Source organism: Lynx canadensis, chromosome A3 (assembly GCF_007474595.2).
Source record: "Lynx canadensis isolate LIC74 chromosome A3, mLynCan4.pri.v2, whole genome shotgun sequence".
Taxonomy (NCBI): Eukaryota; Metazoa; Chordata; class Mammalia; order Carnivora; family Felidae; genus Lynx; species Lynx canadensis.
Genome location: NC_044305.1, coordinates 63,581,292 through 63,608,659, shown reverse-complemented (window position 1 = coordinate 63,608,659; position 27,368 = coordinate 63,581,292). Strand labels below are relative to the sequence as shown.

Below are 27,368 nucleotides of genomic sequence, written 5' to 3'. Positions count from 1 at the left end.
TTTGAAAAGTATCTGATTGCCCTGTCTACACTTTTTTTAATAAAAGGAATTCACTTGAAGTAGTATAATACCACAAAAGCCAAGTATTTGATCTTTTATGGTTACCACAGTCATAAATATTCAGTTGAAACAGATTGAACATGCATGTTGCAAATTTCCCAATAAGACTGGAAAATAGAACCACAACTTATAAATGAAAATCATATTCATAGGAGAATGGAAATAGCAGTAGGTTAAAAATCAGGAATCCAGATTCAGAACATGCCATTTACTAGCAGGTGATAAATGCATCTTAGGCTACCTGAAATCCTGTCGATCAGTCAGTTGCATTTAATATGTAGGTATTAGACAAGAGCACTATTTATATATTGAGTAATATTCTCTCGATCTCAAATTGTGTATATCTGTCAACCTGGAAGATGCTTTGTGTGAAATCAAATCGAAACCATGGACAGTTGGTAGTGACTGCATACTTAGAGGAAAAGAATCTCAGCAAGTTTTTGACCGGATTTTCAGAGTAGTCTGAGCCATAATTTCTTCATCTGCCTCATTTTGGATTACCTTAAAGCTGCATTCAATCTCTATTAATGGAATCCCACCATAGGGATGTCAGATACTCCCAAATATACCTAAAGTGATTTATACAGTCATAAGAACCGACATAGATTTTGTTACACCTTCTCTTTGTTGCCTCCTACATGTATATGTTAGAAACTTCAGTGATTATGAATGTATGAAAACCATATCTTAACCACTGTGTTGTAAAAAGTGATCCGTTTTGTATTTGTTATGTGTTCATCCATAGACTTCAGTAGGTCTACTGAAGATTTCATTTCTTCATTTTAAATGGTCAGATCATTAAACAATTAAATTGTGTTTAAATAATTATTAAATAAATCGTTTGTTTCTTTTTTGTCAGGTGAAACATGGTGGTTTCGTTTATTATCAAGAAGGTTGCTGCTTGGTTCGTTCCAAAGATGAAGAAGGTACACCACAGTTTTCCCATTTTTATTTTTTAACATACTTTGATTTTTTATATTTCACGTATTTCATAGGAAACTTGGTATTAATTTCTTAAAGGTATAGAAAAAATTTTTTTAGATTATTTCTGCATTTAAAAAAAATAACTAGTTAGTATCTGGGTTTACTTAAGATATAGTTAACAGGTACATCCAAAAGCTTTGGTGGGGAGAATGGATGTGGGAACCAGCATTTTTTTTAGTATCTCCTATATTAATTCTGTTGAAATAATAACCCTTTAGGTTCTATATGATCTATAAATACTAGACTATATCAAATAATATCACATAGGCTGATGTGTGGAATAACACTGAATAGCATAGGACAATAATAAATAACAAAATGCCAGTTTCTATGCAAATAAAGCTGTTATCAAGGCTGAAGGAGGCTGGATTGTATCCTCTTCTAGAAGGGGAATGCTAATTTAAAACATTGAAATACTAAAGATTTTTTTAACTACATCTTGTGGAGTTATCACTTTCATACTTGTCTTTATGCAGCAGATAATGATAATTACGAAGTTTTATTCAATTTGGAGGAACTTAAATTAGACCAGCCCTTCATTGATTGTATCAGAGTTGCTCCTGATGAAAAATACGTAGCTGCTAAGATAAGAACTGAAGATTCTGAAGCATCTACCTGTATAGTTGTGAAGCTAAGTGATCAGCCTGTAATGGAAGCCTCTTTCCCAAATGTGTCCAGTTTTGGTAAGCCACCAAACAAAACAGTCTTCTGTGTTATGACAACTGTAAGAGAATTGTCAGCACTTTTGAAACGTTTTTACTTGTCCATGTGAGTGAATAAGAAAGTGAATGCCTAATCCTTTTATCCCTATGGACCCAAAGCTTCCTGTGTGTCTCTCATTAAGGAGACCTTGCCTTCCTTAATTATATATCCAAATTCATGTTCATGTTTTTTAAAGTACTACAACCAGAATCCAGGCTGTATGGTTTATTTTGATATATCAATAATTCTTTGCAAATTTATTAACTCAGATACATTTTTGCACATAAGTTGTATCTTAATATGTTGCTGAACTTTAATTTTAGGTATCTATTTTTTTAATTTCACGTTATCTTGTCAACTATTAGAGCAAATTGCCCAAGGTCACTACCGAGAAACTTTGGAAGATGTTGAGCTAACTAACTCACTAATAGAATTTGTCATATTTTTACTAGTAGAACCAACTTTAAATTTTCTCGTTTGTTGGGGCACCTGGATGGCTCAGTTGGTTAAGCATACAGCTTCAGCTCCGGTCATGATCTCATCATTCTGAGTTTGAGCCCCGCGTCAGGCTCTCTGCTGAGAGCCTAGAGCCTGTTGCAGATTCTGTGTCTTCTCTCTGCCCCTCCTCCCCTCATGCTCACTCGCTCACCCTCCCTCCCTCTCTCTCTCTCTCTCTCTCTCTCTCTCTCTCTCAAAAATAAGTAAACATGAAAAATTTTTTTTTAATTTTTTAATTTTACCTTTTATCATTGAGTGATACATATGTTCATAGTTTATCTTCCTTTTTCATTTTCTACTTTAATTTTCCCCATTGTTTAATAACTAAGTGCTTTTGCGGCAAATTGAAATTTTAGTCTAATTGATTCTTAGATTTACAATTTTGCACATTTTAACCTCTTTAAAAATCAAGATCCATATTATACAATGATGTCTTACAGTTACTGTCAGCCAGGTGGCAGTCATGATGTAATCGTGTGAAAACTTCCATTGACAGCTTCTGGTAAGAGCAAGAAAACTCCAGCATTAAATGTATTAAATGAGATATCCTATGGCTTGAAAGCAGACAGAAAAGAGGCATGAGAGAAAGTGATCTGGTATTTCTTCAGACTTAAAGTTAGGGGTTGTAGATGGAAACAATTCATCCCATGTAAGCTGTGACTCTGGAAATACTAAACATTCAACTCTTACTCAGAAACCTGGGACTGAGAACTGCTCGAAACCTTGGAATTGATGTGGCAGTATTTTATTTTCTGGAAAGCTCTCTGACTTATTTTGGTGACCACGATCAAACCTGTGTTCAATTTACATTTCCAGGGATGAACTTGTGTGTCTCTTTTTTGAGGAAACTCAAAATTTGAATGCACTGTGCCCTTTTTTTCAACTTCGAGTAGTATGTAATGTCTATAAATCTTTAATTATTTTCTTTCAGAATGGGTAAAGGATGAAGAAGAGGAAGATGTTTTATTCTACACCTTCCAGAGGAACCTTCGCTGTCATGATGTGTATCGAGCAACTTTTGGTGATAACAAACGTAATGAACGTTTTTACACAGAAAAGGACCCAAGGTACTAGAACAATGAAATTAAATTTTTTCCTCCAGGGTTTATCTCCAGTTATCTAAAGTGTGGTTCTTGGTTGACATAAGATGTTGATTTCAGCTGGAACCAGGTGTAATAGGGAAGATAAGCATAATCATTCTTTTATTAGTTGTTTGGATTCAAAATTGGAATATGGATCTATTCAAACTCCAGAGTGAACACAAATATACCAGTACACTGCATATGCTAAGTTGCTTACATTCTCTTGGGACCGTGACATATGAGGAGAGTTGTTGAGTCTTTAATCGGGTTGTCATACTGCGTTTCTAGATCTCTTATAAACCATAGAATATGGTTCTATAAACTAGAATGCCATGGTGTCAATTGCACAGAATTCACTAAATCTTATATAGATGATCTTTCATTTAAATTCTGTTGCTTTGAGCCACGATGTCCACTGGTGTTTAAATTTTACTCTCTCCAGTATTTTGATAATTGCTTCTTAAAACTAATTCTCTTTGGGGCACCTGAGTGGCTTAGTCGGTTAAGTGTCTGACTTTGGCTCAGGTCATGATCTTGCAGTTCGTGAGTTCGAGCCCCACGTCAGGCTCTGTGCTGACAGCTCAGAGCCTGGAGCCTGCTTTGGATTCTGTGTCTCCCTCTGTCTCTCTCTGCCCCTCGCACTCTGTCTCTGTCTCTCTCAAAAACAAACAAACGTGCATGCATACATACATACATACATACATACCTACATAAAACTATAGAAGTAATGCTCTTTACTCCTTGTAATCCAGGACTCATGTCTTATACTCAGCAAGCGTGAGAGGAAATGACAGTTTATTGGCAAAATCCCATTATTCTTACCCAGATACACTTTTCCAAATGACTTATTAGAAAAAGATTTTTGCTTGATACCAGGTCCTGTCACCTTATATGTCAATTAACGGTACAGTTTGGACAGTGTCTGAACAGGAAAAAAAAAAAAAAGATTTAACACCAAATCTATGTCAGTGAAATTGATACTCAAAACAAGAAAATTAACCCATCATTTCATGAAATGTCAAAACTGACAGGGATGTAATGAAAATCTTGTACAGTCCCCAGTTTATATTGAGAATTTGAGATCTGAAGAAGTTCCATTTTTCCAGCCCATAGAACTAACATTGTTGGCCTCGTGATGCTGCCCTTGCTTTTTTTTTTTTCTGATGATGATTGTTTTGATGAGAAATTACTAGAACTATTCATATGATTCCACTATTATTTTCTTTTTTTATATAATACTGTTGTCAAATTGGTTTCCATACAACACCCAGTGCTCATCCCAACAGGTGCCCTCCTTAATGCCCATCACCTCTCCCCTTCTCCCCCACCCCCCATCAACCCTCACTTTGTTCTCAGTATCCAAGAGTCTCTTATGGTTTGCCTCCCTCCCTCCCTCTCTCTAACTTTTTTCCCTTCTTCCCTCCCCCCATGGTCTTCTGTTAAGTTTCTCAAGATCCACATAAATGAGTGAAAGCATATGCTATCTTTCTCTGACTGACTTATTTCACTTAGCATAATACCTTCCAGTTCCATCCACATTGCTGCAAATAACCAGATTTCATTCTTTCTCATTGCCAAATAGTATTCCATTGTGTGTATAAACCACATCTTCTTTATCTATTTGTCAGTGGATGGACAGTTAGGCTCTTTCCATAATTTGACTATTGTTGAAAGTGCTGCTTTAAACATTGGGGTACATGTGCCCCTATGCATTAGCACTACTGTATCCCTTGGGTAAATTCCTAGCAGTGCTATTGCTGAGACACAGGGTAGATCTATTTTTAATTTTTTGAGGAACCTCCACAGTTTTCCAGAGCAGCTGCACCAGCTTGCATTCCCACCAACCGTGCAAGAGGATTCCTGTTTCTCCACATCCTCCAGCATCTGTAGTTTCCTGGTTTGTTCATTTTAGCCACCTTGACCGGCATGAGGTGGTATCTCAGTGTGGTTTTGATTTGTATTTCCCTGATGAGGAGTGACGTTGAGCATCTTTTCATGTGTCTGTTGGCTATCTGGATGTCTTCTTTGAAAAAGTGTCTATTCATGTCTTCTGCCCATGTCTTCACTGGCTTATTTGTTTTTCAGGTGTGGAGTTTGGTGAGTTCTTCATAGGTTTTGGATACTAGCCCTTTATCCAATATGTCATTTGCAAATATCTTTTCCCATTCTGTTGGTTTCCTTTTAGTTTTGTTGATTGTTTCCTTTGCAGTACAGAAGCTTTTTATCTTGATGAGGTCCCAGTAGTTCATTTCTCCTTTTAATTCCCTTGCCTTTGGAGATGTGTCTAGTAAGAAACTGCTGCAGCTGAGGTCAAAGAGGTTTTTTTCCTGCTTTCTCTCCTAGGGTTTTGATAGTTTTCTGTCTCATATTAAGGTCCTTTATCCATTTTGAGTTTATTTTTGTGTATGCTGTAAGAAAATGGTCTAGTTTCATTCTTCTGTCCAGTTTTCCCAGCACCATTTGTTAAAGAGACTTTTTTCCATTGGATACTCTTCCCTGCTTTGTCAAAGATTAGTTGGCCATACATCTGTGGATCCAATTCTGGGTTCTCTATTCTATTCCACTGGTCTATGTGTCTGTTTTAGTGCCAGTACCATACTGTCTTGATGATTACAGCTTTGTAGTAGAGGCTAAGGTCTGGGATTGGGATGCCTCCCACTATGGTTTTCTTCTTCAGTATTACTTTAGCTATTTGGGGTCTTTTGTGATACCATACAAATTTTAGAATTGTTCATTCTAGCTTTGAGAAGAATGCTGGTGCAATTTTAATTAGGATTGCATTGAATGTGTAGATTGCTTTGGGTACTATTGACATTTTAACAATATTTATTCTTCCAATCCATGAGCATGGAACGTTTTTCCATTTCTTTGTATCTCCTTTAGTTTTCTTCATAAGCTTTCTATAGTTTTCAGCATATAGATCTTTTACATCTTTGGTTAGCTTTATTCCTAGGTATCTTATACTTCTTGGTGCAGTTGTGAATGGTATCAGTTTCTTTATTTGTCTTTATGTTGCTTCATTATTGGTGTATAAAAATGCAGCCAATTTCTATACATTGATTTTGTACTCTGACTTTGCTGAATTCATGTATCAGTTCTAGCAGACTTCTGGTGGAGTCTGTCAGGTTTTCCATGTAGAGTATCATGTAGTCTGCGAAAAATGAAAGTTTGACTTCTTTGCCAATTTTGATGCTTTTAATTTCATTTTGTTGTCTGATTGCTGATGGTAGGACTTCCAACACCATGTTAAGCAACAGTGGTGAGAGTGGCCATCCCTGTCGTGTTCCTGATCTCAGGGGGAAAGCTCTCAGTTTTTCCCCATGGAGGATGATATTAGCTGTGGGCTTTTCATAAATGGCTTTTGTGATGTTTAAGTATGTTCCTTCTATCCCAACTTTCTTGAGGATTTTTATTAAGAAAGGATGCTGTATTTTGTCAAATGCTTTTTCTGCATCTATTGACAGGATCCTATGGTGCTTTTATTAATGTGATGTATCACGTTGATTGATTTGCGAATATTGAACCAGCCCTGCATCCCAGGAATGAATCCCACTTGATCATCGTGAAGAATTCTTTTTATATGCTGTTGAATTCGATTTGCTACTATCTTGTTGAGAATTTTTGCATCCATATTCATCAGGGATATTGGCCTGTAGTTCTCTTTTTTTTGCTGGGTCTCTGTCTGGTTTGGGAATCAAAGTAATGCTGGCTTCATAGAATGAGTCTGGAAGTTTTCCTTCTATTTCTGTTTTTTGGAACAGCTTGAGAAGGATAGGTATTAACCGCTTTAAATGTCTGGTAGAATTCCCCAGGGAAGCCATCTGGTCCAGGACTCTTATTTGTTGGGAGATTTTTGATAACTGATTCAATTTCTTCACTAGTTATGGGTCTGTTGAAATTTTCCATTTCCCCGTTTGAGTTTTGGTAGTGTGTGGGTGTTTAGGAATTTGTCCATTTCTTCCAGGTTGTCCAATTTGTTGGCATATAATTTTTCATAGTATTCCCTGATAATTGCTCGTATTTCTGAGGGATTGGTTGTAATAAATCCATTTTCATTTGTGATTTTATTTATTTGGGTCCTCTCTCTTTTCTTTTTGAGAAGCATGGCTAGAGGTTTGTCAATTTTGTTTATTTTTTCAAAAAACCAACTCTTGGTTGCATTGATCTGTTTTTTTGGATTCTATATTATTTCTGCTCTGATCTTTATTATTTCTCATCTTCTGCTGGGTTTGGGGTGTCTTTGCTGTTCTGCTTCTAGTTCCTTTAGGTATGCTGTTAGATTTTATATTTGGGATTTTTCTTGTTTCTTGAGATAGGCCTGGATTACAATGTATTTTCCTCTTAGAACTGCCTTTGCTGCATTCCAAAGGGTTTGGACTGTTGTGTTTTCATTTTCATTTGTTTCCATATATTTTTTAATTTCTTCTCTAATTGCCTGGTTGACCCATTAATTCTTTAGTGGGATGTTCCTTAACCTCCATACTTTTGGAGGTTTTCCAGACTTTTCCTATGGTTGATTTCAAGTTTCATAGCATTGTGATCTGAAAGTGTGCATGGTATGATCTCAGTTCTTTTATATTTATTGAGGGCTATTTTGTGATGCAGTATGTGATCTATCTTGGAGAATGTCCCATGTGCACTCAAGAAGAAAGTATATTCTGCTGCTTTGGGATGTAGAGTTCTAAATATATCTGTCAAGTCCATCTGGTCCAATGTATCGTTCAGAGCCATTGTTTCTTTATTGATTCTGTGTCTAGAGCATCTGTCCATTGCTGTAAGTGGAGTATTAAAATCCTCTGCAATTACCACATTCTTATCAATAAGATTGCTTATGCTTGTGATTAATTGTTTTATATATTTGGGTGCTTCCGAATTCAGTGCATACACATTCATAATTGTTAGTTCTTCCTGATGGAGAGACCCTGTAATTATTATATAATGCCCTTCTTCATCTCTTGTTACAGCCTTTAATTTAAAGTCTAGTTTGTCTGATAGAAGTATTCTATTTTCTTCTTTGTTATTTTTGTTGTTTGTTTGATTTTTAGTTTAGTTAGAAAGAGAGCACGAGTGGGAGAAGGGGCCGAGAAAGGAAGAGGGGGAATCCCAAGCAGGCTCTGCACTATCAGTACAGGTCCCACATGGGGCTTGATCTCATGAACCGTGAGATCATGACCTGAACTGACATCAAGAGATGTTTAACCGACAGAGCCACCCAAGTGCCCCTGTGATTTTATATGTCATTTGTTAAGGCTATCTTTTGGGGAGATGACAGTTTAAGGTAGTAATTTATTGTATCAATAACTTGTGATTACAAACTGTTTGCCATCTTGTGAATAAAGCTCAAAATTAACACAATGAGCTATACCCTGGAATGAGATACTCACTTGCCATATATCGTTATCATCCTAATTTCTAAGATTAAGTAGAAACTTATTTGGCTTGTAGCATGCTTTTCTGCCCCATAAGGAACTAACCAATTATGGTTAAGCCTAATTTGACATTCAGAACCCTGATCTACAATACAAACTAGTTTGTAGATTCTTGACACTTTATAATGCCCAAATCCAGAGGGGAAGACCAAAAGGGAAAAGCAGAATACCTGAAGAGAAATGGAGTAAAGGTCTTCAAAGAACTTCTAAAACACAGAGCTGCTTTTTTACTATGTTTGCTCTGATCCTCAGGTTTCAGTTTTCTGTTCTCATAAGTAAAGTTCACCAAAGCATGTATTTACCTGCCCCTCTTGGCCCAGTTTTGGAGACCTGATTTTTTTTTCCTTAATTTTTAAAAAAATTTTTTTTTCAACATTTATTTATTTTTGGGATAGAGAGAGACAGAGCATGAACGGGGGAGGGGCAGAGAGAGGGAGACACAGAATCGGAAACAGGCTCCAGGCTCTGAGCCATCAGCCCAGAGCCTGACGCGGGGCTCGAACTCACGGACCGCGAGATCGTGACCTGGCTGAAGTCGGACGCTTAACCGACTGCGCCACCCAGGCGCCCCTTTTCCTTAATTTTTTTAAATGTCTATTTATTTTTGAGAGGGAGACAGAGACAGAGCATGAGCGGGGAGGGGCAGAGAGAGAGGGTGACACAGAATCTAAAGCAGGCTCCAGGTTCTGAGCTGTCAGCACAGAGCCTGATGCAGGGCTCCCAACTCACAAACTGTGAGAATATGACCTGAGCCAAAGTCGGATGCCCAACCAAGCCACCCAGGTGCCCCATGGGTACCTAAATTTTAAAGATGTGCTGTTATAAATGTGCCTAAAAAGAACCCTTACCAACCAGGTTCTTCATCTGCTTTGTTTGCAGTGCTTTGGTAAATTTGGTTGTTCAAAGGTAGTTTTCTATTTCGATGGTAGAGAGCCTCTGAAAGTCATGTTCAAGGAAAATGCCTCTCTACTATTCTTAAAGATCAATATGTTTTGAATATTTATTCTTCCATTTTATTTTATTTTATTTTTAATGTTTATTTATTTTTGAGAGAGAGAGAGCATACAAGGACAGGAGGGGCAGAAAGGGAGGGAAACACAGAATCTGAAACAGGCTCCAGGCTCTGAGCTGTCAGCACAGAGCCCAATGCAGGGCTCGAACTCACAAACCGTAGGATCGTGACCTGAGCCAAAGTCAGATGCTTAACCAACTGAGACACCCAGACATCCCTAATTCTTCCATTTTCAAATACTTCTGGAACCATTTAATTCACAAATTCTGGGAAGAACAGAATTATATAGATTCTAAAGGAAAAGATCTGAATCAAATTAAGAGACCTGCTTTTCAAGTCACTGAAAAACAGCACCTCCCTCACAACCACCAAAAACACAACTGGTACAAATGCTATTCACTTATACAACGCACAGTGTGGTTCTGTCACTAGCAGCCAGAACAGGGCTAAATTAGAAAAGCCTGGGAGCGGGGCGCCTGGGTGGCGCAGTCGGTTAAGCGTCCGACTTCAGCCAGGTCACGATCTCGCGGTCCGGGAGTTCGAGCCCCGTGTCAGGCTCTGGGCTGATGGCTCAGAGCCTGGAGCCTGTTTCCGATTCTGTGTCTCCCTCTCTCTCTGCCCCTCCCCCGTTCATGCTCTGTCTCTCTCTGTCCCAAAAATAAATAAACGTTGGAGAAAAAAAAAAAAAAAAGAAAAGCCTGGGAGGTTACTGAAACAGGCCTTGTCATTGAAGACCAGGGGTTCAAACCCCAAAGAACTCAGGGAGGCCGTCTCAGGGTAACTTGATTATATTAAGCTGCACCAAACACTTGACATCTTAGAAATTTCAAGTAAAGGAAATTTTAGAGGTATACCTTTAACTTCATTTAGAAATTAGCCTATTGATGGGGCGCCTGGGTGGCTTGGTTGAGTGGCCTGAGCGTCCGACTTCGGCTCAGGTCATGACCTCACGGTCCGTGAGTTCGAGCCCCGCGTCGGGCTCTGTGCTGACAGCTCAGAACCTGGAGCCTGTTTCAGATTCTGTGTCTCCCTCTCTCTCTGCCCCTCCCCTGTTCATGCTCTGTCTCTCTCTGTCTCAAAAATAAATAAACGTTAAAAAAAAATTAAAAAAAAAAAAAGAAATTAGCCTTTTGAAAATAAAGACAGTTAATGATTTACCTGAAATCATACAGTTCATTAAAAAAAAAACAAAAAAAAAAAAAAACAGACACCTGCATCTTCTAGCACTTGGCACTGCTCTTCTTCACAATAGAACCTAAATTCTTGTGGGAGAAATGGAATTAGCCTGGAATGGCCCCTTTTCTTCTATGTGGCAGATGGTTCTAGTTTTATTTTTTTCCACACATTGTTTGATCTTAGATAAGCCATTTCTTGTTCAGTTTCAGTATCCTTGGTAATTCTTTGGTAATGCTTTAGGATTTGGATAATGACATTGACATATTGATTCCAAAAGTCTTTCTGGGTTTAGTTTGTGTTTCTGTGTTTCTTTTGTACTTTGGAGTATACCTATCTTTATATATATTTACGCAAATTAAAAATCAGTGCAGATCATTTCAAACCCCTCACTTACATATCCAGTAATACTGCAGAATGAGAAGTTGGAGTTTGCTACCCATGCAAGGGTAATGGTTGCAACCATTGTAATTAATAATAAGAAAAAAAAGACACTTTGGTTATTAAAACTGAAATTGATTGTGTGCATTACACCATGGTTCCTACATGTAAACTCTATAAAGACAACCTAGAATTGCTAGATAATGAACAAAGACCGAATCATTTCCACCTTTGCATCTTTACTGATAAGTAGGGTACCAGGCCTGTATCATTGCCATTCATCTATGCCTATTAGTTAAATGGTACACTTAGGTCAGTTTCTGTCTTTCAAGCTAAAACCCTAAACCAGTGATGGCTGTGAGTACCTTTTAACCATTGAATTCTTAGCAGGATATAGCAGAATTTAAAGTATGTGTTGCTTTGTGGTAAGTATAGCATAACATATAAACTTGTCAAATCACTTTGTTGTATACCTGAAACTGACGTAGCATTGTGTGTCACCTGTGCTCAGAAAAAAAGAATATATTGCTGCTGAATTATAAATTAAAACTAATGTAAAAATGTATTACTCCGCTGGGTGAAAAAAGTGAATATATAGTATGATGTCAACTTATTTTTCAAAGTAAGCATGATTATTTTCCCAATCAGAGGTAAAGGATATATTAAGTTTAAAAGATATATATCAATTGGGGGCCCCTGTGTGGCTCAGTCAGTTGAGCATCTGACTCTTGATTTCAGGTCAGGTCATGATCCCACAGTCATGGGATCAAGCCACATATCAGGCACTGCACTGAGCGTGGAGCCTGCTTGAGATTCTCTCTCTTTCTCCCTCTGCCCCTCTGCCCCTCTCCCGCATTTGCACACTCTCTTTCTAAAATAACAATTAAAAATTTTGTAATAAAAGTTGGATGGGAAAACAGATTGCCCTTAGTTCTTTACATTCCTTGTCTTCTCTCTCTTTCTGAATGGAAAGTTATTTGGTATCATTCTAGAGTTTTTTTTGTCAATGCACACATGCATTTTTTTTTAAGATTTACTTTTTTCAGCTTTACTAAAATATAATTGACATATATATATATATAACATGTTAAGTTTAAGATGTATGTGGTGATTTGGTACATATACCTGTTACAAAATGAATAACAAAAGAAGTTTAGTTAATATCTCAATCACCTCACAAATTACCACTTTTTTGTGTGTATGGTGGTAACATTTAAAATATACTGTCGAGGCAATTTTCAAGTATGTTAATACTGTATTGTTAACTGTAGTCATCATGCTGGGCACCCGATCCTCAAAGCTTGTTCATCTTATATAACTGAAAGTATGTACCCTTTTTCCATTATGTCCCCATTTCACCCAGGTCTCATCCCCTGACAACCACCATTCTACTACTCTGTTTCTGTAAGTTTGGCTTTTATAGATTCCACATGTAAATGATATCATACAGTATTAGTCTTTTTCCGTCTGACTTATTAGCAGAATGCCCTCAAGTTGCATCCTCGTTTTTACAAATGGCAGGAGTTCCCTTTTTTTGTGGCTGAACAATACTCCAGTGTGTGTGTGTATTCTTTATTTATTCATCAGTGGACATGTATGTTGTTTCTGTATCTTGGCTGTTGTTCATACTACAATGAACTTGGGAGTGCAGATGTCCCTTTGTGATCCAGATCCCACTTCCTATAGATATGTGCTCAGAAGTAGAATCATTGAATCATATGGTAGTTCATTTTTTAATTTTTTGAGGACCCTACATTTTTTTGTCCATAATAGCTATTATTAGTTTACATTCCCACCAACAGTACACAAGGGTTTCCTTTTCTCTATATCCTAACATTTGTTACCACTTGTCTTTTTGATAATAGCCATTCTAACAGATGTGAAGTGATACCATGGTTTTTATTTGCCTTTGCCTTAGGATTAGTGACGTTGAGCATCTTTTTATGTATCTGTTGACCATTTGTATGTCTTAGGAAAAATGTCTGTTCAGGTCTTCTGTCCATTTTTAAATCGGATTTTTTGTTTGTTTGCTATGCTTTTGAGTTGTAGGAGTTCCTTATATATTTTGGCTGTTAACCCATCATCAGATAAATGGTTTGGGAATACTTTATCCCACTCCATTGATTGCCTTTTCATTTTGTTGATTGTTTCTTTTGCTATGTAGAAGCTTTTTAGGTTGATATAGTCCCACTTATTTATCTATTTATACTTCTGGTGTCATAAAAAATAATTGCCAAGACCTATGTCAGGGAGCTTTTTCCTTATGTTTTCTTCTAGGAATTTTATGGTTTCAGGTCTTATGTTTAGGTCTTTTAATCCATTTCAGGTTAATTTTTGTGAGTAGAGTAATATTGGAGTTCAATTTCATTAGCATAGCAATTTCAATAGCATGTGATTATCCAATTTTCCCAGCACAATTTATTGAAGAGATTTTCCTTTCCCTTTTGAGTATTCTTGGTTCCCTTATCAAATATCAGTTGGCCATATACTCAGTGGTTTGTTTCTGTACTCTCGGTTCTGTTTCTGTGATCTGCATGTCGGATTTTTTTTTTTTTTTAATGTTTATTTTTGAGAGAGAGACAGAGCGCGAGCAGGGGAGGGCAGAGAGAGAAGCAGGGAGACACAGAATCTGAAGCAGGCTTCAGGCTCTGAGCTGTCAGCACAGAGCCTGATGCGGGGCTGGAACTCGAGATCATTACCTGAGCCGAAGTCCGATGCTTAACCAACTAAGTCACCCAGGCGCCCCCATGCATGTCTATTTTTATGCCAGTACCATACTGTTCTGATTATTATAGCTTTGTAATACAGTTTGAGATCAAAAAGTGATGCATTTTGCTTTGTTCTTCTTTTTCAGGCTACTCTAGATATTTTGTGGCTCTATACAAATTTTGGAATTGTTTTTCTGTTAAAAAATGACATTAGAATTTTGATATGGATTGCATTCATTGTATAGATGGCTTTGAGTAGTGTGGACATCTTAATGATAGTCATTCTTCCAAATCATGAATATGGCGTATCTTTCCATTTATTGTGTTGTCTTTATTTTCTTTCATCAAAGTCTTAAGTTTTCAATGTACACATCTTTTTCCCTCCTTGATTAAATATATTCCTAAGTACTGTGTTTAGTTTTGATGCTGTTTTAAATGGGATTGTTTTGTGTGTTTTTCAGATATTTCATTGTTAGTGTATCAAAACAACTGATTTCCTTATCTTGATTTTACATCTTGCAACTTTACTGAATTCATTGATTAATTCTAACAGTGTTTTGGTGGAACATTTAATGTTTCCTATATATAAAATCAACACTGACAGTACTGTGTTGATTAGGAGTAGTAAGAGTGGTCATCCACTGATCTTAGAGGAAAACCTTCCAGCTTTTCACCACTCAATGTGATGTTAGCTGTGGACTTGTCATATATGGCCTTTATAATGTTGAGTAACATTCATTTTATATCCAATTGTTGAGAGTCTGTATCATGAATGGATGTTGAACTCTGTCAGATGCTTTTTATAAAGATGATCATGTGATTTTTAGCTTTCCTTCTATTAATGTATTACATTTATTGATTTGCATATGTTGAACCATTTTTATATCTCGGATTAATCCTACTTGATAATGATGAATAATCTTTTTAATGTGCCTGCTGAATTAAGTTTGCTAGCATTTTGTTGAGTATTTTTGTATCATATTCACTGTGGATATTGGATAGTTTTCTGGTAGTGTCCTTATCTGGCTTTTGTATTGGGTACTACCAGCCTAATAAAATGAGTTTAGAAGTGTTCCCTTCTCTTCAGTTTTTTGGGAAGAATTTGAAAGGATTGCTGCAAATTCTTCAAATATTTGGTAGATTTTACCAGTGAGTCCATCTCGTCCTGGGCTTTTTTCTTTGCTGAGAAATTGTTGATTACTGATTGGTAATCAACTCTACCTTACTGTATTGGTCTGTTCAGATTTTCTATTTCTTCATGATTCAGTCTTCGTAGGTTGTATGTTTCTAGGAATTTACTCATTTCTCCTAGATTATTTAATTTGCTGGCATATAATTTTCATAGTAACTTTATACTTTTTTGTGTGTCTACAGTATCAGATGTAATGCATCCTTTTTCCTTCCCGATTTTGAATCCTCTTTTTTTTTTTTTTCTTAATTTCACTAAAAGTTTGTCAGTTTTGGGGCGCCTGGGTGGCGCAGTCGGTTAAGCGTCCGACTTCAGCCAGGTCACGATCTCGCGGTCCGTGAGTTCGAGCCCCGCGTCGGGCTCTGGGCTGATGGCTCGGAGCCTGGAGCCTGTTTCTGATTCTGTGTCTCCCTCTCTCTCTGCCCCTCCCCCGTTCATGCTCTGTCTCTCTCTGTCACAAAAAAATAAACGTTGAAAAAAAAAATTTAAAAAAAAAAAAAAAGTTTGTCAGTTTTATCTTTTCAAAAAGCAGCTCTTAGTTTTGTTGATCTTTTCTATTGTTTTTCTGGTCTCCTTAATTTATTTTTCCTTGATCTTTATTATTTCCTTCCTTCTTCTAACATTAGGCTTATTTTTTCTTTTTCTAATTTTTTGAGGTGTAATGTACGTTATTTGAGATAGTTCTTTTTTTCCTCTTTTTTTAAGTTTATTATTTGAGAGAGAGTGCGTGGGTGCACATGTTCGTGGGGGAAGGGCAGAAAGAAAAGGAGGTAAAGAATCCCAAGCACACACTGTCAGCACAGAGTCCAACTCAGGGCTCAAATTCAAACTGTGAGATCATGACCTGAGCCAAAATCAAGAGTCAGATGCTTAACTGAGCCACCCAGGAGCCCCTTTTTATTTTTTTATGTAGACTATGCACCCATCGTGGGGCTTGAACTCATGACCCTGAGATTAAGAGTTGCATGCTCTACCGACTAAGCCAGCCAGGCACCCCTATTTGAGATACTTTTAATGTAAACACGTATCCCATAAACTTCCCTCGTAGAAGTACTTTTATGTATCCCTTAAGTTTTAGTATGTTCTATTTCTACTTTAATTTTTTCAAGATATTTTTGATTTTGATTTTTTTGACCCATTGCTTATTTAGCGGTATATTATTTCCATATATTTGTGAATTTTCCAGTTTTCTTCTTACTAGTTACTGTTTTGATTGGAAAAAATACTTGGTATGATTTCAGTCTTCTCAAATTTTTTAATACTTGTCTTATGACTTAACCTATGATCTACCTACACAAGAATGTTCCTTGTGCACTTGAGAAGAATGTATTCAGCTGCTGTTGAATGGAATGGTCTACATATGTCTGTTTCATCCATTTTGTCTAAAGTATACATAGAGTCCACACCCAATTTTTTTTACTGATTTTCTGCCTGAATAATCTCTCCATTGCTGAAAGTGAGGTATTAACATCCCCTACTATTATTGTGGTGGTGTTGTCTGTTTTTCCCTTCGAATCTGTTGGTATTTGCTTAATATATTTAGGTGCTCTGATGTTGAGTGCATACAGGCATACCTTGTTTTATTGCACTTCGCGGACTGCGTTTTTTTAACATATTGAAGCAGGTCTATTGGCACCATTTTTCAACAGCACTTGCTCACTTCATGTGTTTGTTACATTTTGGTAATTATCACACCATTTCCAACTTTTTCATTGTTATTTGTTTATGGTGATCTGTGATCAGTGATTACAACTCCCTGAAAGTTAAGATAATGGTTAGCATTTTTTAGCAATAAAGTATTTTTTATTAAGGTATGTACATTGTGCTTTTAGACATAATGCTGTAACACACTTAACAGTTTACAATATAGTGTGAACATAACTTTTATCTGCACTGGAAAACCAAAAAATTCATTTGACTCACTTTTATCAGTGGTTCTGGAACCTACCCATATCTCCAAGGTATGTCTGTATATAGTTACAACTGTTATATCCTCTTAATTAACTGACCCATTTATCATTATATAATGGCTGCCTTTATCTGTTACAACTTTTGAGTTAAAGTGTATTTTCTTTGATATTAGTATAGCTACTCCTGTGCTCGATTGGTTTCCACTTACATGAAATTTCTTTTTACATCCCCTCATCTTGAGCCTGTATGTGTCCTTGAAGCTGAAGTGAATCTCATAGGCAGTATATAGTTGGGTCTTCCTTTCTATCCATTCAGCCACTCTGTGCCATTTCATTGGAGAGTTTAATCCATTTACATTTAGAGTAATTATTCATAGGTGAGTACTTATTAATGCCATCTTATTGATGTTTTCTGGTTATTTTGTAGCTCCCGTGTTCCTTCCTCTCTCACTATCTTCCTTTGTGAATTTATGATTTTCCATAGTGTTCTGATTTGAGTCCCTTCTCTTTTCTTTTGTATATCTGTTGTACATTTTTGCTCTGTGGTTACCATGACTTGTCTTCTCTTTCTAAGAAACCTGTTTCTGTAGAACCAGTTGTATTCTGACTTTCCTGTAACCAAATATCTGCCAAGTAGTTGACCAAGTAATTTATCTTTTGGTTACCTGTGTCATCATCAAACAAAAATAAATAGATAAAAGTAAAATATTGAAAATAGCAAAGATAGCATTGAAAATAGCAAACTAGAGTAAGGAATTTGTCCTAAAACCATGTATTAAAACACATTAAGCTACAGTAGTTAATACAACCCGATAGACAAATAATAGAGATCAGAAGAGATAACTCAAAAATTTATATATATAAAAAATTATGTAAAAGGCATCACAGACCAATAAAAAACAGGTATAATTTTTTAATACTGTAGAAAAATAATTTTCATCACTTCATACATCAGCATACATTCCTAAAAGATTTAAAGAATCAATTGATAAAAATAAAACTATCCAGAAAACCTAGATGCCAGTAGTAAGTACTTCATTCGACTTGGTTGAAATATTTCCAAAACAGGGGCACCTGGGTGGCTCAGTTGGTTAAGCTTCCAACTTCAGTTCAGGTCATGATCTCATGGTTGCGGGTTCAAGCCCCACATCTGGGTTTGTGCTGACATCTCAGAGCCTGGAGCCTGCTTCAAATTCTGTGTCTCCCTCTCTCTCTGCCCCTCCCCTGCTTGTGCTCTGTCTCTCCCTCTCAAAAATAAACATTAAAAAAAAAAGATTAAAAAAAGATACTGCTTATTATTAAATTCATATTTCCATTCCTAAGGAATGGGTAAGTATTTATCATAGGGAAATAATTGTAAAGGTCAGGAAGGGGGAACTGTCTTCATGAATACGTTCCCTATTATATTCTTTATTACAATGAAACATTAAAATCTTAAGTTTTAAGAATTATAATAATTCAACCTAATAGAATATTAGGTAGCCATTAAAAATAATGATCACGGGGCACCTGGGTGGTTCATTCAGTTAAGTGTTCAATTCTTAATTTTGGTTTTTTCAACTCTTGATTTCAACTCTTGATTTCCAGTCTTCATGGTTTGTGAGATCTAGCTTCACGTCAGGCTCTGTGCTGACAGCATGGAGTCTGGGATTCTCTCCTTCTGTCTGCCCCTCCCCTACTCGTGTGCACATACTGTCTCTCAAAATAAAGAAACATTTTTTAAAATGACCATAAAAGATTGTAATTAACGTGGGGGGAATACTAATATTATGTGAAGTCACAAATGCAGAATCCAAAATTGCATCTGTGTTTTATAGAAGTCCTGGAGCTGAAAAGTACAACATAGGAAATATAGTCAATAATATTGTAATAATGTTGTATGGTGACAGATGATGACTGCATTGCTGTGATGAACATTAAGTAATGGGTAGAGTTCTGTGATCACTATATTGTGTATCTGAACTAGTATAACATTATATATCAACTGTACTTCAGTAATTTAAAGTTTTTAAAATTTTTTTTAATGTTTATTTTTGAGAGAGCATGTGCGCACACTTGAGCGGGGAAGGTGCATGGAGAAAGGGAGGCAGGATCAGAAGTGGGCTCTGCAGATAGTGGAGAGCCTGATGTGGGGCCCAAACTCACAAAGCATGAGATTATGACCTGAGCCAAAGTCAGCCGTTTTTTAATTTAAAAATGAAACACAAGGGTGTCTGCGTGGCTCAGTCAATTAAGCATCCAACTCTTGATTTCAGCTCAGTCTCATGGTTTGTGAGACTGAGCCCCCTATTAGGCTCTGCACTGATAGCTCAGAGCCTGCTTAGAATTCTCACCCTTCTCTTTCTCTCTGCCTCTCCTCCACTGGTGTGCACATTCTCTCAAAATAAATAAACATTTAAAAAAATAGTAAAACAAACAAAAAACACATATTGAGGTGCCTGGGTGGTTCATTTGGTTAAGCATCTGACTGTTGGTTTCTGCTCAGGTCATGATCTCACGGTCATGAGATCGAGCCCCACATTGGGCTCCATGTGAAGCCTGCTTGGGATTCTGTCTCTCCCCCTCTCTGCCCCTCCACCAGTCGTGCACATCCTCTCTCTCTTTCTCACAAAATAAATATTTAAATAAACTTTAAAAAAATGAAACACATGCATGAAATACAAATAAAGAAGGAAAAATAGAAAAAATTAAAACAGTTAACATTAATTTTTAAAATGTGTTGAGATTGCAAGCATTTTTTCTTCCTGTTTGTGTTTCTGTTATTTCTATTTTGTTTTGTTATAAAACTGGGGGGAGGGGAGCATACAGAGGAAGAACAAAGTAAATTCTGTGTCCCTCTTCTTTCCTACAATTACATATCTCCTCTAGGAAATTTATTTCCTCTTCCCACTAAAAAGTCTATAATCTATTAACGTGATTAAGTGAGAGAGGATACCTTTTGTGTACCTGAAAATGCATTTAGAAAAAGATGGATTGATGGATGCACAAATAATGTAATAAAGGAAGTATAAGCAAATCATTGGTAATAATTGAATTTCAGTGGTGGGTGTATGGGTATTCACCTGACATGTTCAACTTCTGTAGTTTTGAAAATGTTCATAATAAAATGTTAGAGAAGAAATTCCTTTGAATACTTCCATGGGGGAAATGAGAAAAATAATAGTTTTTTTTTATTTTTTTTATTTTACAAGCAGTGTTCACTAAGGAGTTATTTTCTGTCTGCATTATAAATCAACATATGTATAGCAGGCAGTGAAATACTGGCATTAACAAAGTAACATGCCACTGAAATTTACTGGATTTCTCTCTCTCTCTCTCTCTCTCTCTCTCTCGGTCTCTCTCTCTCGGTCTCTTTCTGCGTGCGTGTGTGTGTGTGTGCACGCAGCTATTTTGTTTTCCTTTATCTTACAAAAGACAGTCGTTTCCTCACCATAAACATTATGAACAAGACTACTTCTGAAGTGTGGTTGATAGATGGCCTAAGCCCTTGGGACCCACCAGTACTTATCCAGAAGCGAATACATGGCGTCCTTTACTACGTTGAACACAGAGATGACGAATTATACATTCTCACTAATGTTGGCGAGCCTACAGAATTCAAGGTAATCCTGGATTCTCCTTGTCCCTATGTGGTCTGTTCAAAAGTATCACACTTCCATCAACAACATTCTTTACGCTAAGAGTTAACTGTTTTCGTAGACTTTTGGTAAACTGTAGAAATTGATGCTACCTTTCCATGCATAACCAATCCCGTTTCTCTTCCCTTAGATATAATGTCTCTACACTTTGTAATTATGCCTAAAAGATTAGCAAATGAAACCTACTTTATCCTGATTATATCATTTATGAAAGCCAAACTTAATGATTTAAAAGAACAGACTTATATAAATTCATGACCTTATAACTTAGCAATTTGGTATTGATCTCAGCTAGGCAGTTCTGCTGGTCCCAGCCAGGCTCCTTAGTGCATCCACAGTTAGCTGGCTAGCAAATGCCTTCACTCGAACATCCATTGGTTTGTTGTGAGCTAAGCAGTAGGCCATGCTATCTCACCACACAGCAGGCTCCTTCACACAGTGATGGTCACACTGCAGCCCTGATGTGTTCTTTGGCTCTTCTGGATGCCGTGGTTATCACATTTTGTTACCTGGATCTCTTCTGACTTTGTTCCACACAGCTCATGAGAACAGCAGCTGATACCCCTGCCATTATGAATTGGGATTTATTTTTCACAATGAAGAGAAATACCAAAGTTGTAGACTTGGACATGTTTAAGGACCACTGCGTTCTATTCCTGAAGCACAGCAATCTACTTTACGTTAATGTGATTGGTCTGGCTGATGACTCGGTTCGGTCTCTGAAGGTAAGTTTAATTCTACGTCCAGTTCAGTGTAACAGAACATCACATTTTGAGTGATAGCAACATACTGTTTCTTGAGTGGAATTCAATTTCAATGAAACTTGGCATACTGGGTCTTTTCATGTTTAGGGGGTTTATTTTAAAATTACTTGGAGGACCTCACTTTTAGTAAAGTTTTACTTAAAATATGAACTTCAGAAGTAGAGTTCAGTGTCACATTCCTCTTTCCACCTATCGCTATATATCATCCATCTCTGCAACTTTACGTATACTAATCACTCAGGCCAACTTGCCGGCTAGAGCCTGACCCACTGCTGCTGCTCCCATCCCACACCCCCCCGTGGGGATAGGAGGCATGCCCACCATATTTCTGCCTTTGCAGAAATACCCTCTTCTTTTTGTTCGTTTTCTTACCTGTGGGGGTTGCGGAGGGGACCAAGAAACCTTTGGTCTCTTTCAGTAAGGGGTGGCCGTGGTCTCCACTGCAGCACAGCTGTGAATGGTGGCACATCTGCCTGGCAGGCTGACTTGCTGATATTGCCTGTGGCTGCCGGAAAAGATAATCTGCCTCCACAAGTGAACTTCTTAAAATTGGTGAACGCCAGCCTTACAACCCCATTTTAAAGCAGCATTGACATGTAGGTTAGGGGCGCCTGGGTGGCTCAGTCAGTTGAGCATCCAACTTCGGCTCAGGTCATGATCTCATGGTCTGTGAGTTGGAGGCCCACATCGGGCTCTGTGCTGACGGCTCAGAGCCTGGAGCCTGCTTCGGATTCTGTGTCTCCCTCTCTCTCTGCCCCTCCCCCGCTCATACTCTGTCTCTCTCTGTCAAAGATAAATAAACATTAACAAAAAAAATTTAAAAAACATGTAGGTTAGAAAACAGGTGTTGAAGGGAACGGGAAAGGCCTCCATTTTACTTGATATGGAAAGAGTTGTTAAACCAGTTGACCACTTATACCTAGTTTGAGGACCTAGCCAAAATGGAGAGAGAAATGCCATTTGAGCATCTTGTTTGGTTAAATTTTATCCCAAATAATTGAAATCATTACCTTTTTTCTTTTTTAAGTTTATTTATTTTAAGATTTAGTTTGAGCATAGGGAAGGGCAGAGAGAGGGGGAGAGAGAGAATCCCAACCAGGTTCCTTGCTCAGCAGAGCCCAACATAGGGGTCAGTGTCACAACTGCAAGATCACTACCTAAGCCAAAATCAAGAGTCAGACACTTGACTGACTGAACCACCTCGGCTCCCCATTTTCTTTATATATTTTAGATACTAACCCTTTATCGGATATATCATTTGCAGATATCATCTCCCATTCTGTAGGTTGCCTTTTAGTTTGTTGTTTCCTTTGGTTTATTTTTGCTTTTTCTTTCCCTTCCCTTGTCTAGAAAAAAGTTGCTATGGCCAGTGTCAGAGAAATTAACTCCTGTGCTCTCTTCTAGAATATCTATGGTTTCACGTCTCACATTTAGGTCTTTAATCAATTTTGAATTTGTTTTTGTATATGGTATAAGAAAGTGGTCCGGTTTCATTCTTTTGCATGTTTTCCCAGCACCATTTGTTGAAAAGACTGTCTTTTTCCCATTGGATATCACTTCCTGCTTTGTCAAACATTAATTTACCATATAGTTGTGGGTTTATTTCTGGTTTTTCTTTTCTGTTCTGTTGATCTGTGTATCTATTTTTGTGCCAGTACCTACTGTTTAGATCACTACAGCTTTGTGATATAACTTGAAATCCAGAACTGTGATGCCTCCAGCTTTCCTTTTCTTCTTCAAGATAGCTTTGGCTATTTGGAGTCATTTGTGGCTCCATACAAATTTTAGGATTGTTTGTTCTAGTTTTGTGAAAAATGCTGTTAGTATTTTGATAGGGATTGCATTAAATGTGTAGATTGCTTTGGTAGTATAGACATTTCAACAATATTTTTTTTTCCGATCCATGAGCATGAAATGTCTTTCCATTTGTGTCATCTCTAATTTCTTTCATCAGTGTTATAATTTAGAGTTTTCAGAGTCTAGATGTTTTACCTCTTTAGGTTTATTCCTAGGTATCTTATTATTTTGGGTGTAATTGTAAATTGGATTGTTTTCTAAATTTCTCTTTCTGCTGCTTCATTATTGGTGTATACAAATGCAACAGATTTCTGTAGATTGATATTGTATCCTGCAACTTTACTGAGTTCATTTACTAGTTCCAGCAGTTTTTTGGTGGAGTCTTTCAAGTTTTATATTTATAGTATCATGTCATGTGCAAATAGTGAAAATTTTCCTTTTTCCTTACTGATTTGGATGCCTTTTATTTCTTTTTGTTACCTGATTGTTGTGGCTAGGACTTCTAGAACTCTGTTGAATAAAAGTGGTCAGAGTGAACATCCTTATCTTGTTCCTGATCTTAAGGAAAGGCTCTCAGTTTTTCCGCATTTAGGATGATGTTAGCTGTGGGTTTTTAATAAAGGGCCTTTATTATGTAGAGCTAAGTTCCTTCTAAACCTACTTTGTTGAGGTTTTTTTTTTTAATCATAAATGGACAATTTACTTTGTCAAATGCTTTTTCTGCATCTACTAAAATGATCATATGGTTCTTATCCTTTTTCTTACTGATGTGGTATATCACGTTGATTGATTTGTGAATATTGAACCACTCTTGCAACCCAGGAATAAGTCCCACTTGGTCATGGTGAATGATGTTTTTAATGTATTGTTGGATTCGGTTTGCTAGTATTTTGTTGAGGATTTTTGCATCTGTGTTCATCAGGGATTTTGGCCTGTAGGTCTCTTTTTATGGTGTCTTTGTTTGATTTTGGTATCTGAATAATGCTGTCCTCATAGAATGAATTTAGAAGTTTTCTTTTCTATTTTTTTTTTGGAATAGTTTAAGAATAGGCATTAACTGTTCTTCATATGTTTGGTGGAATTCATCTGTGAAGCTCTCTGCTTCTGGCCTTTTGTTTTTTTAATTCCTGATTCAATTTCATTGCTGGTTATCAGTCTGTTCAAATTTTTTTATTTCTGTTACAGTTTCAGTAAGTTGTATATTTCTAGGAATTTTTCCATTTCTTCTAGGTTGTCCAATTTTTTGACATAATTTTTCATAATATTCTTTTATTATTTGTGTTTCTATGGTGTTTGTTGTTATTTCTCCTCATTTGTAATTTTATTTAGTTGGGTCCTTTCTCTTTTTTTTCTTGAGAAGTCTGGCTAGAGGTTTATCAACTTTATTGATTTTTTTTTTTTTTTCCAAAGAACCAGCTCCTTGTTTCACTGATCTGTTCTATTGTAGTTGTTTGGTTTCTGTATCGCTTATTTCTGCTCTAATCTTTATTATTTCCTTCCTTCTGCTGGTAATTAGGTTTTGTTTGTTCTTTTTCTAGCTCCTTTAGGTGTAAGGTTAGGTTGTTTATTTGAGATATTTCTTCTTACAGTTGGCCTATATTGCTGTAAATTTCCCTCTTAGAACCACTTTTGCTGCATCCCAAAGGTTTTGAACCATTGTGTTTTCATTTTCATTTGTTGCCATGTACTTTTTTTATTTCTTTTATTTCCTGGTTGACCCATTGTTTAGGAGCATGTTATTTAACCTCCATGTATTTGTAGTGTTTCCATATTTTTTTCTTACAGATTTTTTTCTTTTAGTTTCATAGTGTTACAGTCAGAAAAGATGCATGGTATGACTTTGATCTTTTAAAATTTGTTGAGGCTTGTTTTGTAGCCTAATAAGTGATCTGTTCTGGAGAATGTTCCATGTGCACTTGAAAAAAATGTGTATTCTGTTTTAGGATGGAATGTTCTGAATAGATCTGTCTGTTAAATCCATCTAATCCAGTGCATCATTCAAAGCCATTGTTTCCTTGTTGATTTTCTGTTTAGTTGATCTGTCTATTGATGTAAGTGCGGTGTGAAAGTGCCCTACTGTTGTTAATTATTACCAGTTAGTTCCTTTATGTTTCTTACTAACTGTTTTATGTATTTGGGTGCTCCTGTGTTGGATGCATACATTTTATAATTATTATATCTTCCCGTATTTTTCCCTTTATGATTATATGGTGTCCCTCTTTGTCTCTTGTTACAATCTTTGTTTTAAAATCTATTTTGTCTGATACTAATATTGCTACTCCAGCTTTTCTTTGATATCCATTTGCATGATCAGTGTTTCTCCATTCCCTCACTTTCAATCTGCAGGTGTTTTTAGATCTAAAATGAGTTTCCTGTAGGTAGCATATGGATGGGTCCTGGTTTTTATTCATTCTGTCACCCTGTGTCTTTTGATTAGAGCATTTAATCCATCTAGTTTTAAAGTAATTGTTGATATGTATTTATTGCCATTTTTACTTGTTTTGTAGTTATTTCCGAAGTTTTTCTCTGATACTTTCTTCTCTTTCTTTCAGGGTTTGCTGGTTTTCTTTAGTGATATATTTGGATTTCTTTCTTCTTTATTCTTTGCATATTTATTAGTTTTTGATTTGTGGTTACTATTAGGTTTTTATATAGCCTCTTCTGCTTATAGCAGAAGTCTATATTAATTTGATTGTCGTTTAAGTTTGAACCAGTTCTTTACTCCTCCCCTCCCCAAGTTTTAGATATATGGTGCCATATTCTACATTGTTTTATTTTGTGAGTTACTTGACTGATTCTTTACAGAAATATTTATTTTTACTGGTTTTGTGTTTCCTAGCTTCATACTATCTTTTTTTGGTCTTTCCTTTTCACTCAGAATCCCCTTTAATATTTCTTGCAGGGCTGGTTTTATGGTCATGAACTCTTTTAGTTTTTATTTGGGAAACTCTTTGTATCTCCTATACTGAGTGATAGCCTTCCTGGATATAGTATTCTTGGATACAAGTTTTTCCTATTCAGCATTTTGAATACATCATGCCACTCCTTTCTGGCTTGGACAGTTTCGCTGAAAAAACCACTGATAGCCTTATGGGGTTTCCTCTGTATATAACTGTCTTCTTTTGTCTTGGCTACATTCATTCATTCATTCATTCATTTATTTTTTTTTTTAATTTTTTTTTTCAACGTTTATTTATTTTTGGGACAGAGAGAGACAGAGCATGAACGGGGGAGGGGCAGAGAGAGAGGGAGACACAGAATCGGAAACAGGCTCCAGGCTCTGAGCCATCAGCCCAGAGCCCGACGCGGGGCTCGAACTCCCGGACCGCGAGATCGTGACCTGGCTGAAGTCGGACGCTTAACCGACTGCGCCACCCAGGCGCCCCTCATTCATTTATTTTTAATGTTTGTTTATTTTTGAGAGAGAGACAGAGTGCAAGTGGGGAATGAGGAGAGAGAGAGGGAGACACAGAATCCAAAGCAGGCTCCAAGCTCTGTGCTGTCAGCACAGAGCCTGATGTGCAGCTTGAACCCACAAACCATGAGATGATGACCTGAGCTGAAGTCATACGCTTAACTGACTGAACCACCCAGGCACCCCTTGACTTGCTACTTTTAATATTTTTTCTTTATCACTATATTCTGCCATTTTAATTACAATATGCCTTGCTATGGATCTGCTTTTGTTGATTTTTATCCGGGGAGGGGGTGGTGGTTCTCTGTGCATCCTGGATCTGGATTTCTTTCTCTTTCCTTCTCCAGATTAGGTAAGTTTTCATCTATTATTTCTCAAATTCTCTGCCCCCTTTTCTTTATCTTCTTATGGGACTCCTAGAATACAACTGTTATTATGTTTGATTGGAGTCACTGAGTTCCCTAAGTCCATTCTCGTTTTCCATAATTCTTTTTTCTCTCTTTTGTTCAGCTTGATTACTTTCCATTACTCTGTCTTCTAGGTAATTAATTCGTTCCTCTGCTTCCAGCCTGCTATTCATTGTATCAAGCACGTTTCTCATTTTGTTTATTGAACCCTTTATCTCT

The 27,368-nt window shown here is 36.9% G+C and overlaps 1 protein-coding gene across 5 annotated transcripts in view; it reads left to right on the top strand.

The window, feature by feature from the left end:
• PREPL (prolyl endopeptidase like) overlaps positions 1-27,368 on the top strand; it is a 59,889-nt gene that overhangs the window by 16,769 nt on the left and 15,752 nt on the right. For 4 of the 5 annotated variants that reach the window (XM_030310514.1, XM_030310517.2, XM_030310518.1 and 1 more), the window contains 5 exons: positions 920-986; positions 1,521-1,727; positions 3,176-3,311; positions 20,514-20,730; positions 21,306-21,491. In XM_030310514.1, coding sequence (XP_030166374.1) covers positions 920-986; positions 1,521-1,727; positions 3,176-3,311; positions 20,514-20,730; positions 21,306-21,491 — 813 coding nt within the window. The remainder of the gene's footprint in view (positions 1-919; positions 987-1,520; positions 1,728-3,175; positions 3,312-20,513; positions 20,731-21,305; positions 21,492-27,368) is intronic. The other variant, XM_030310515.1, reaches the window with a different exon arrangement.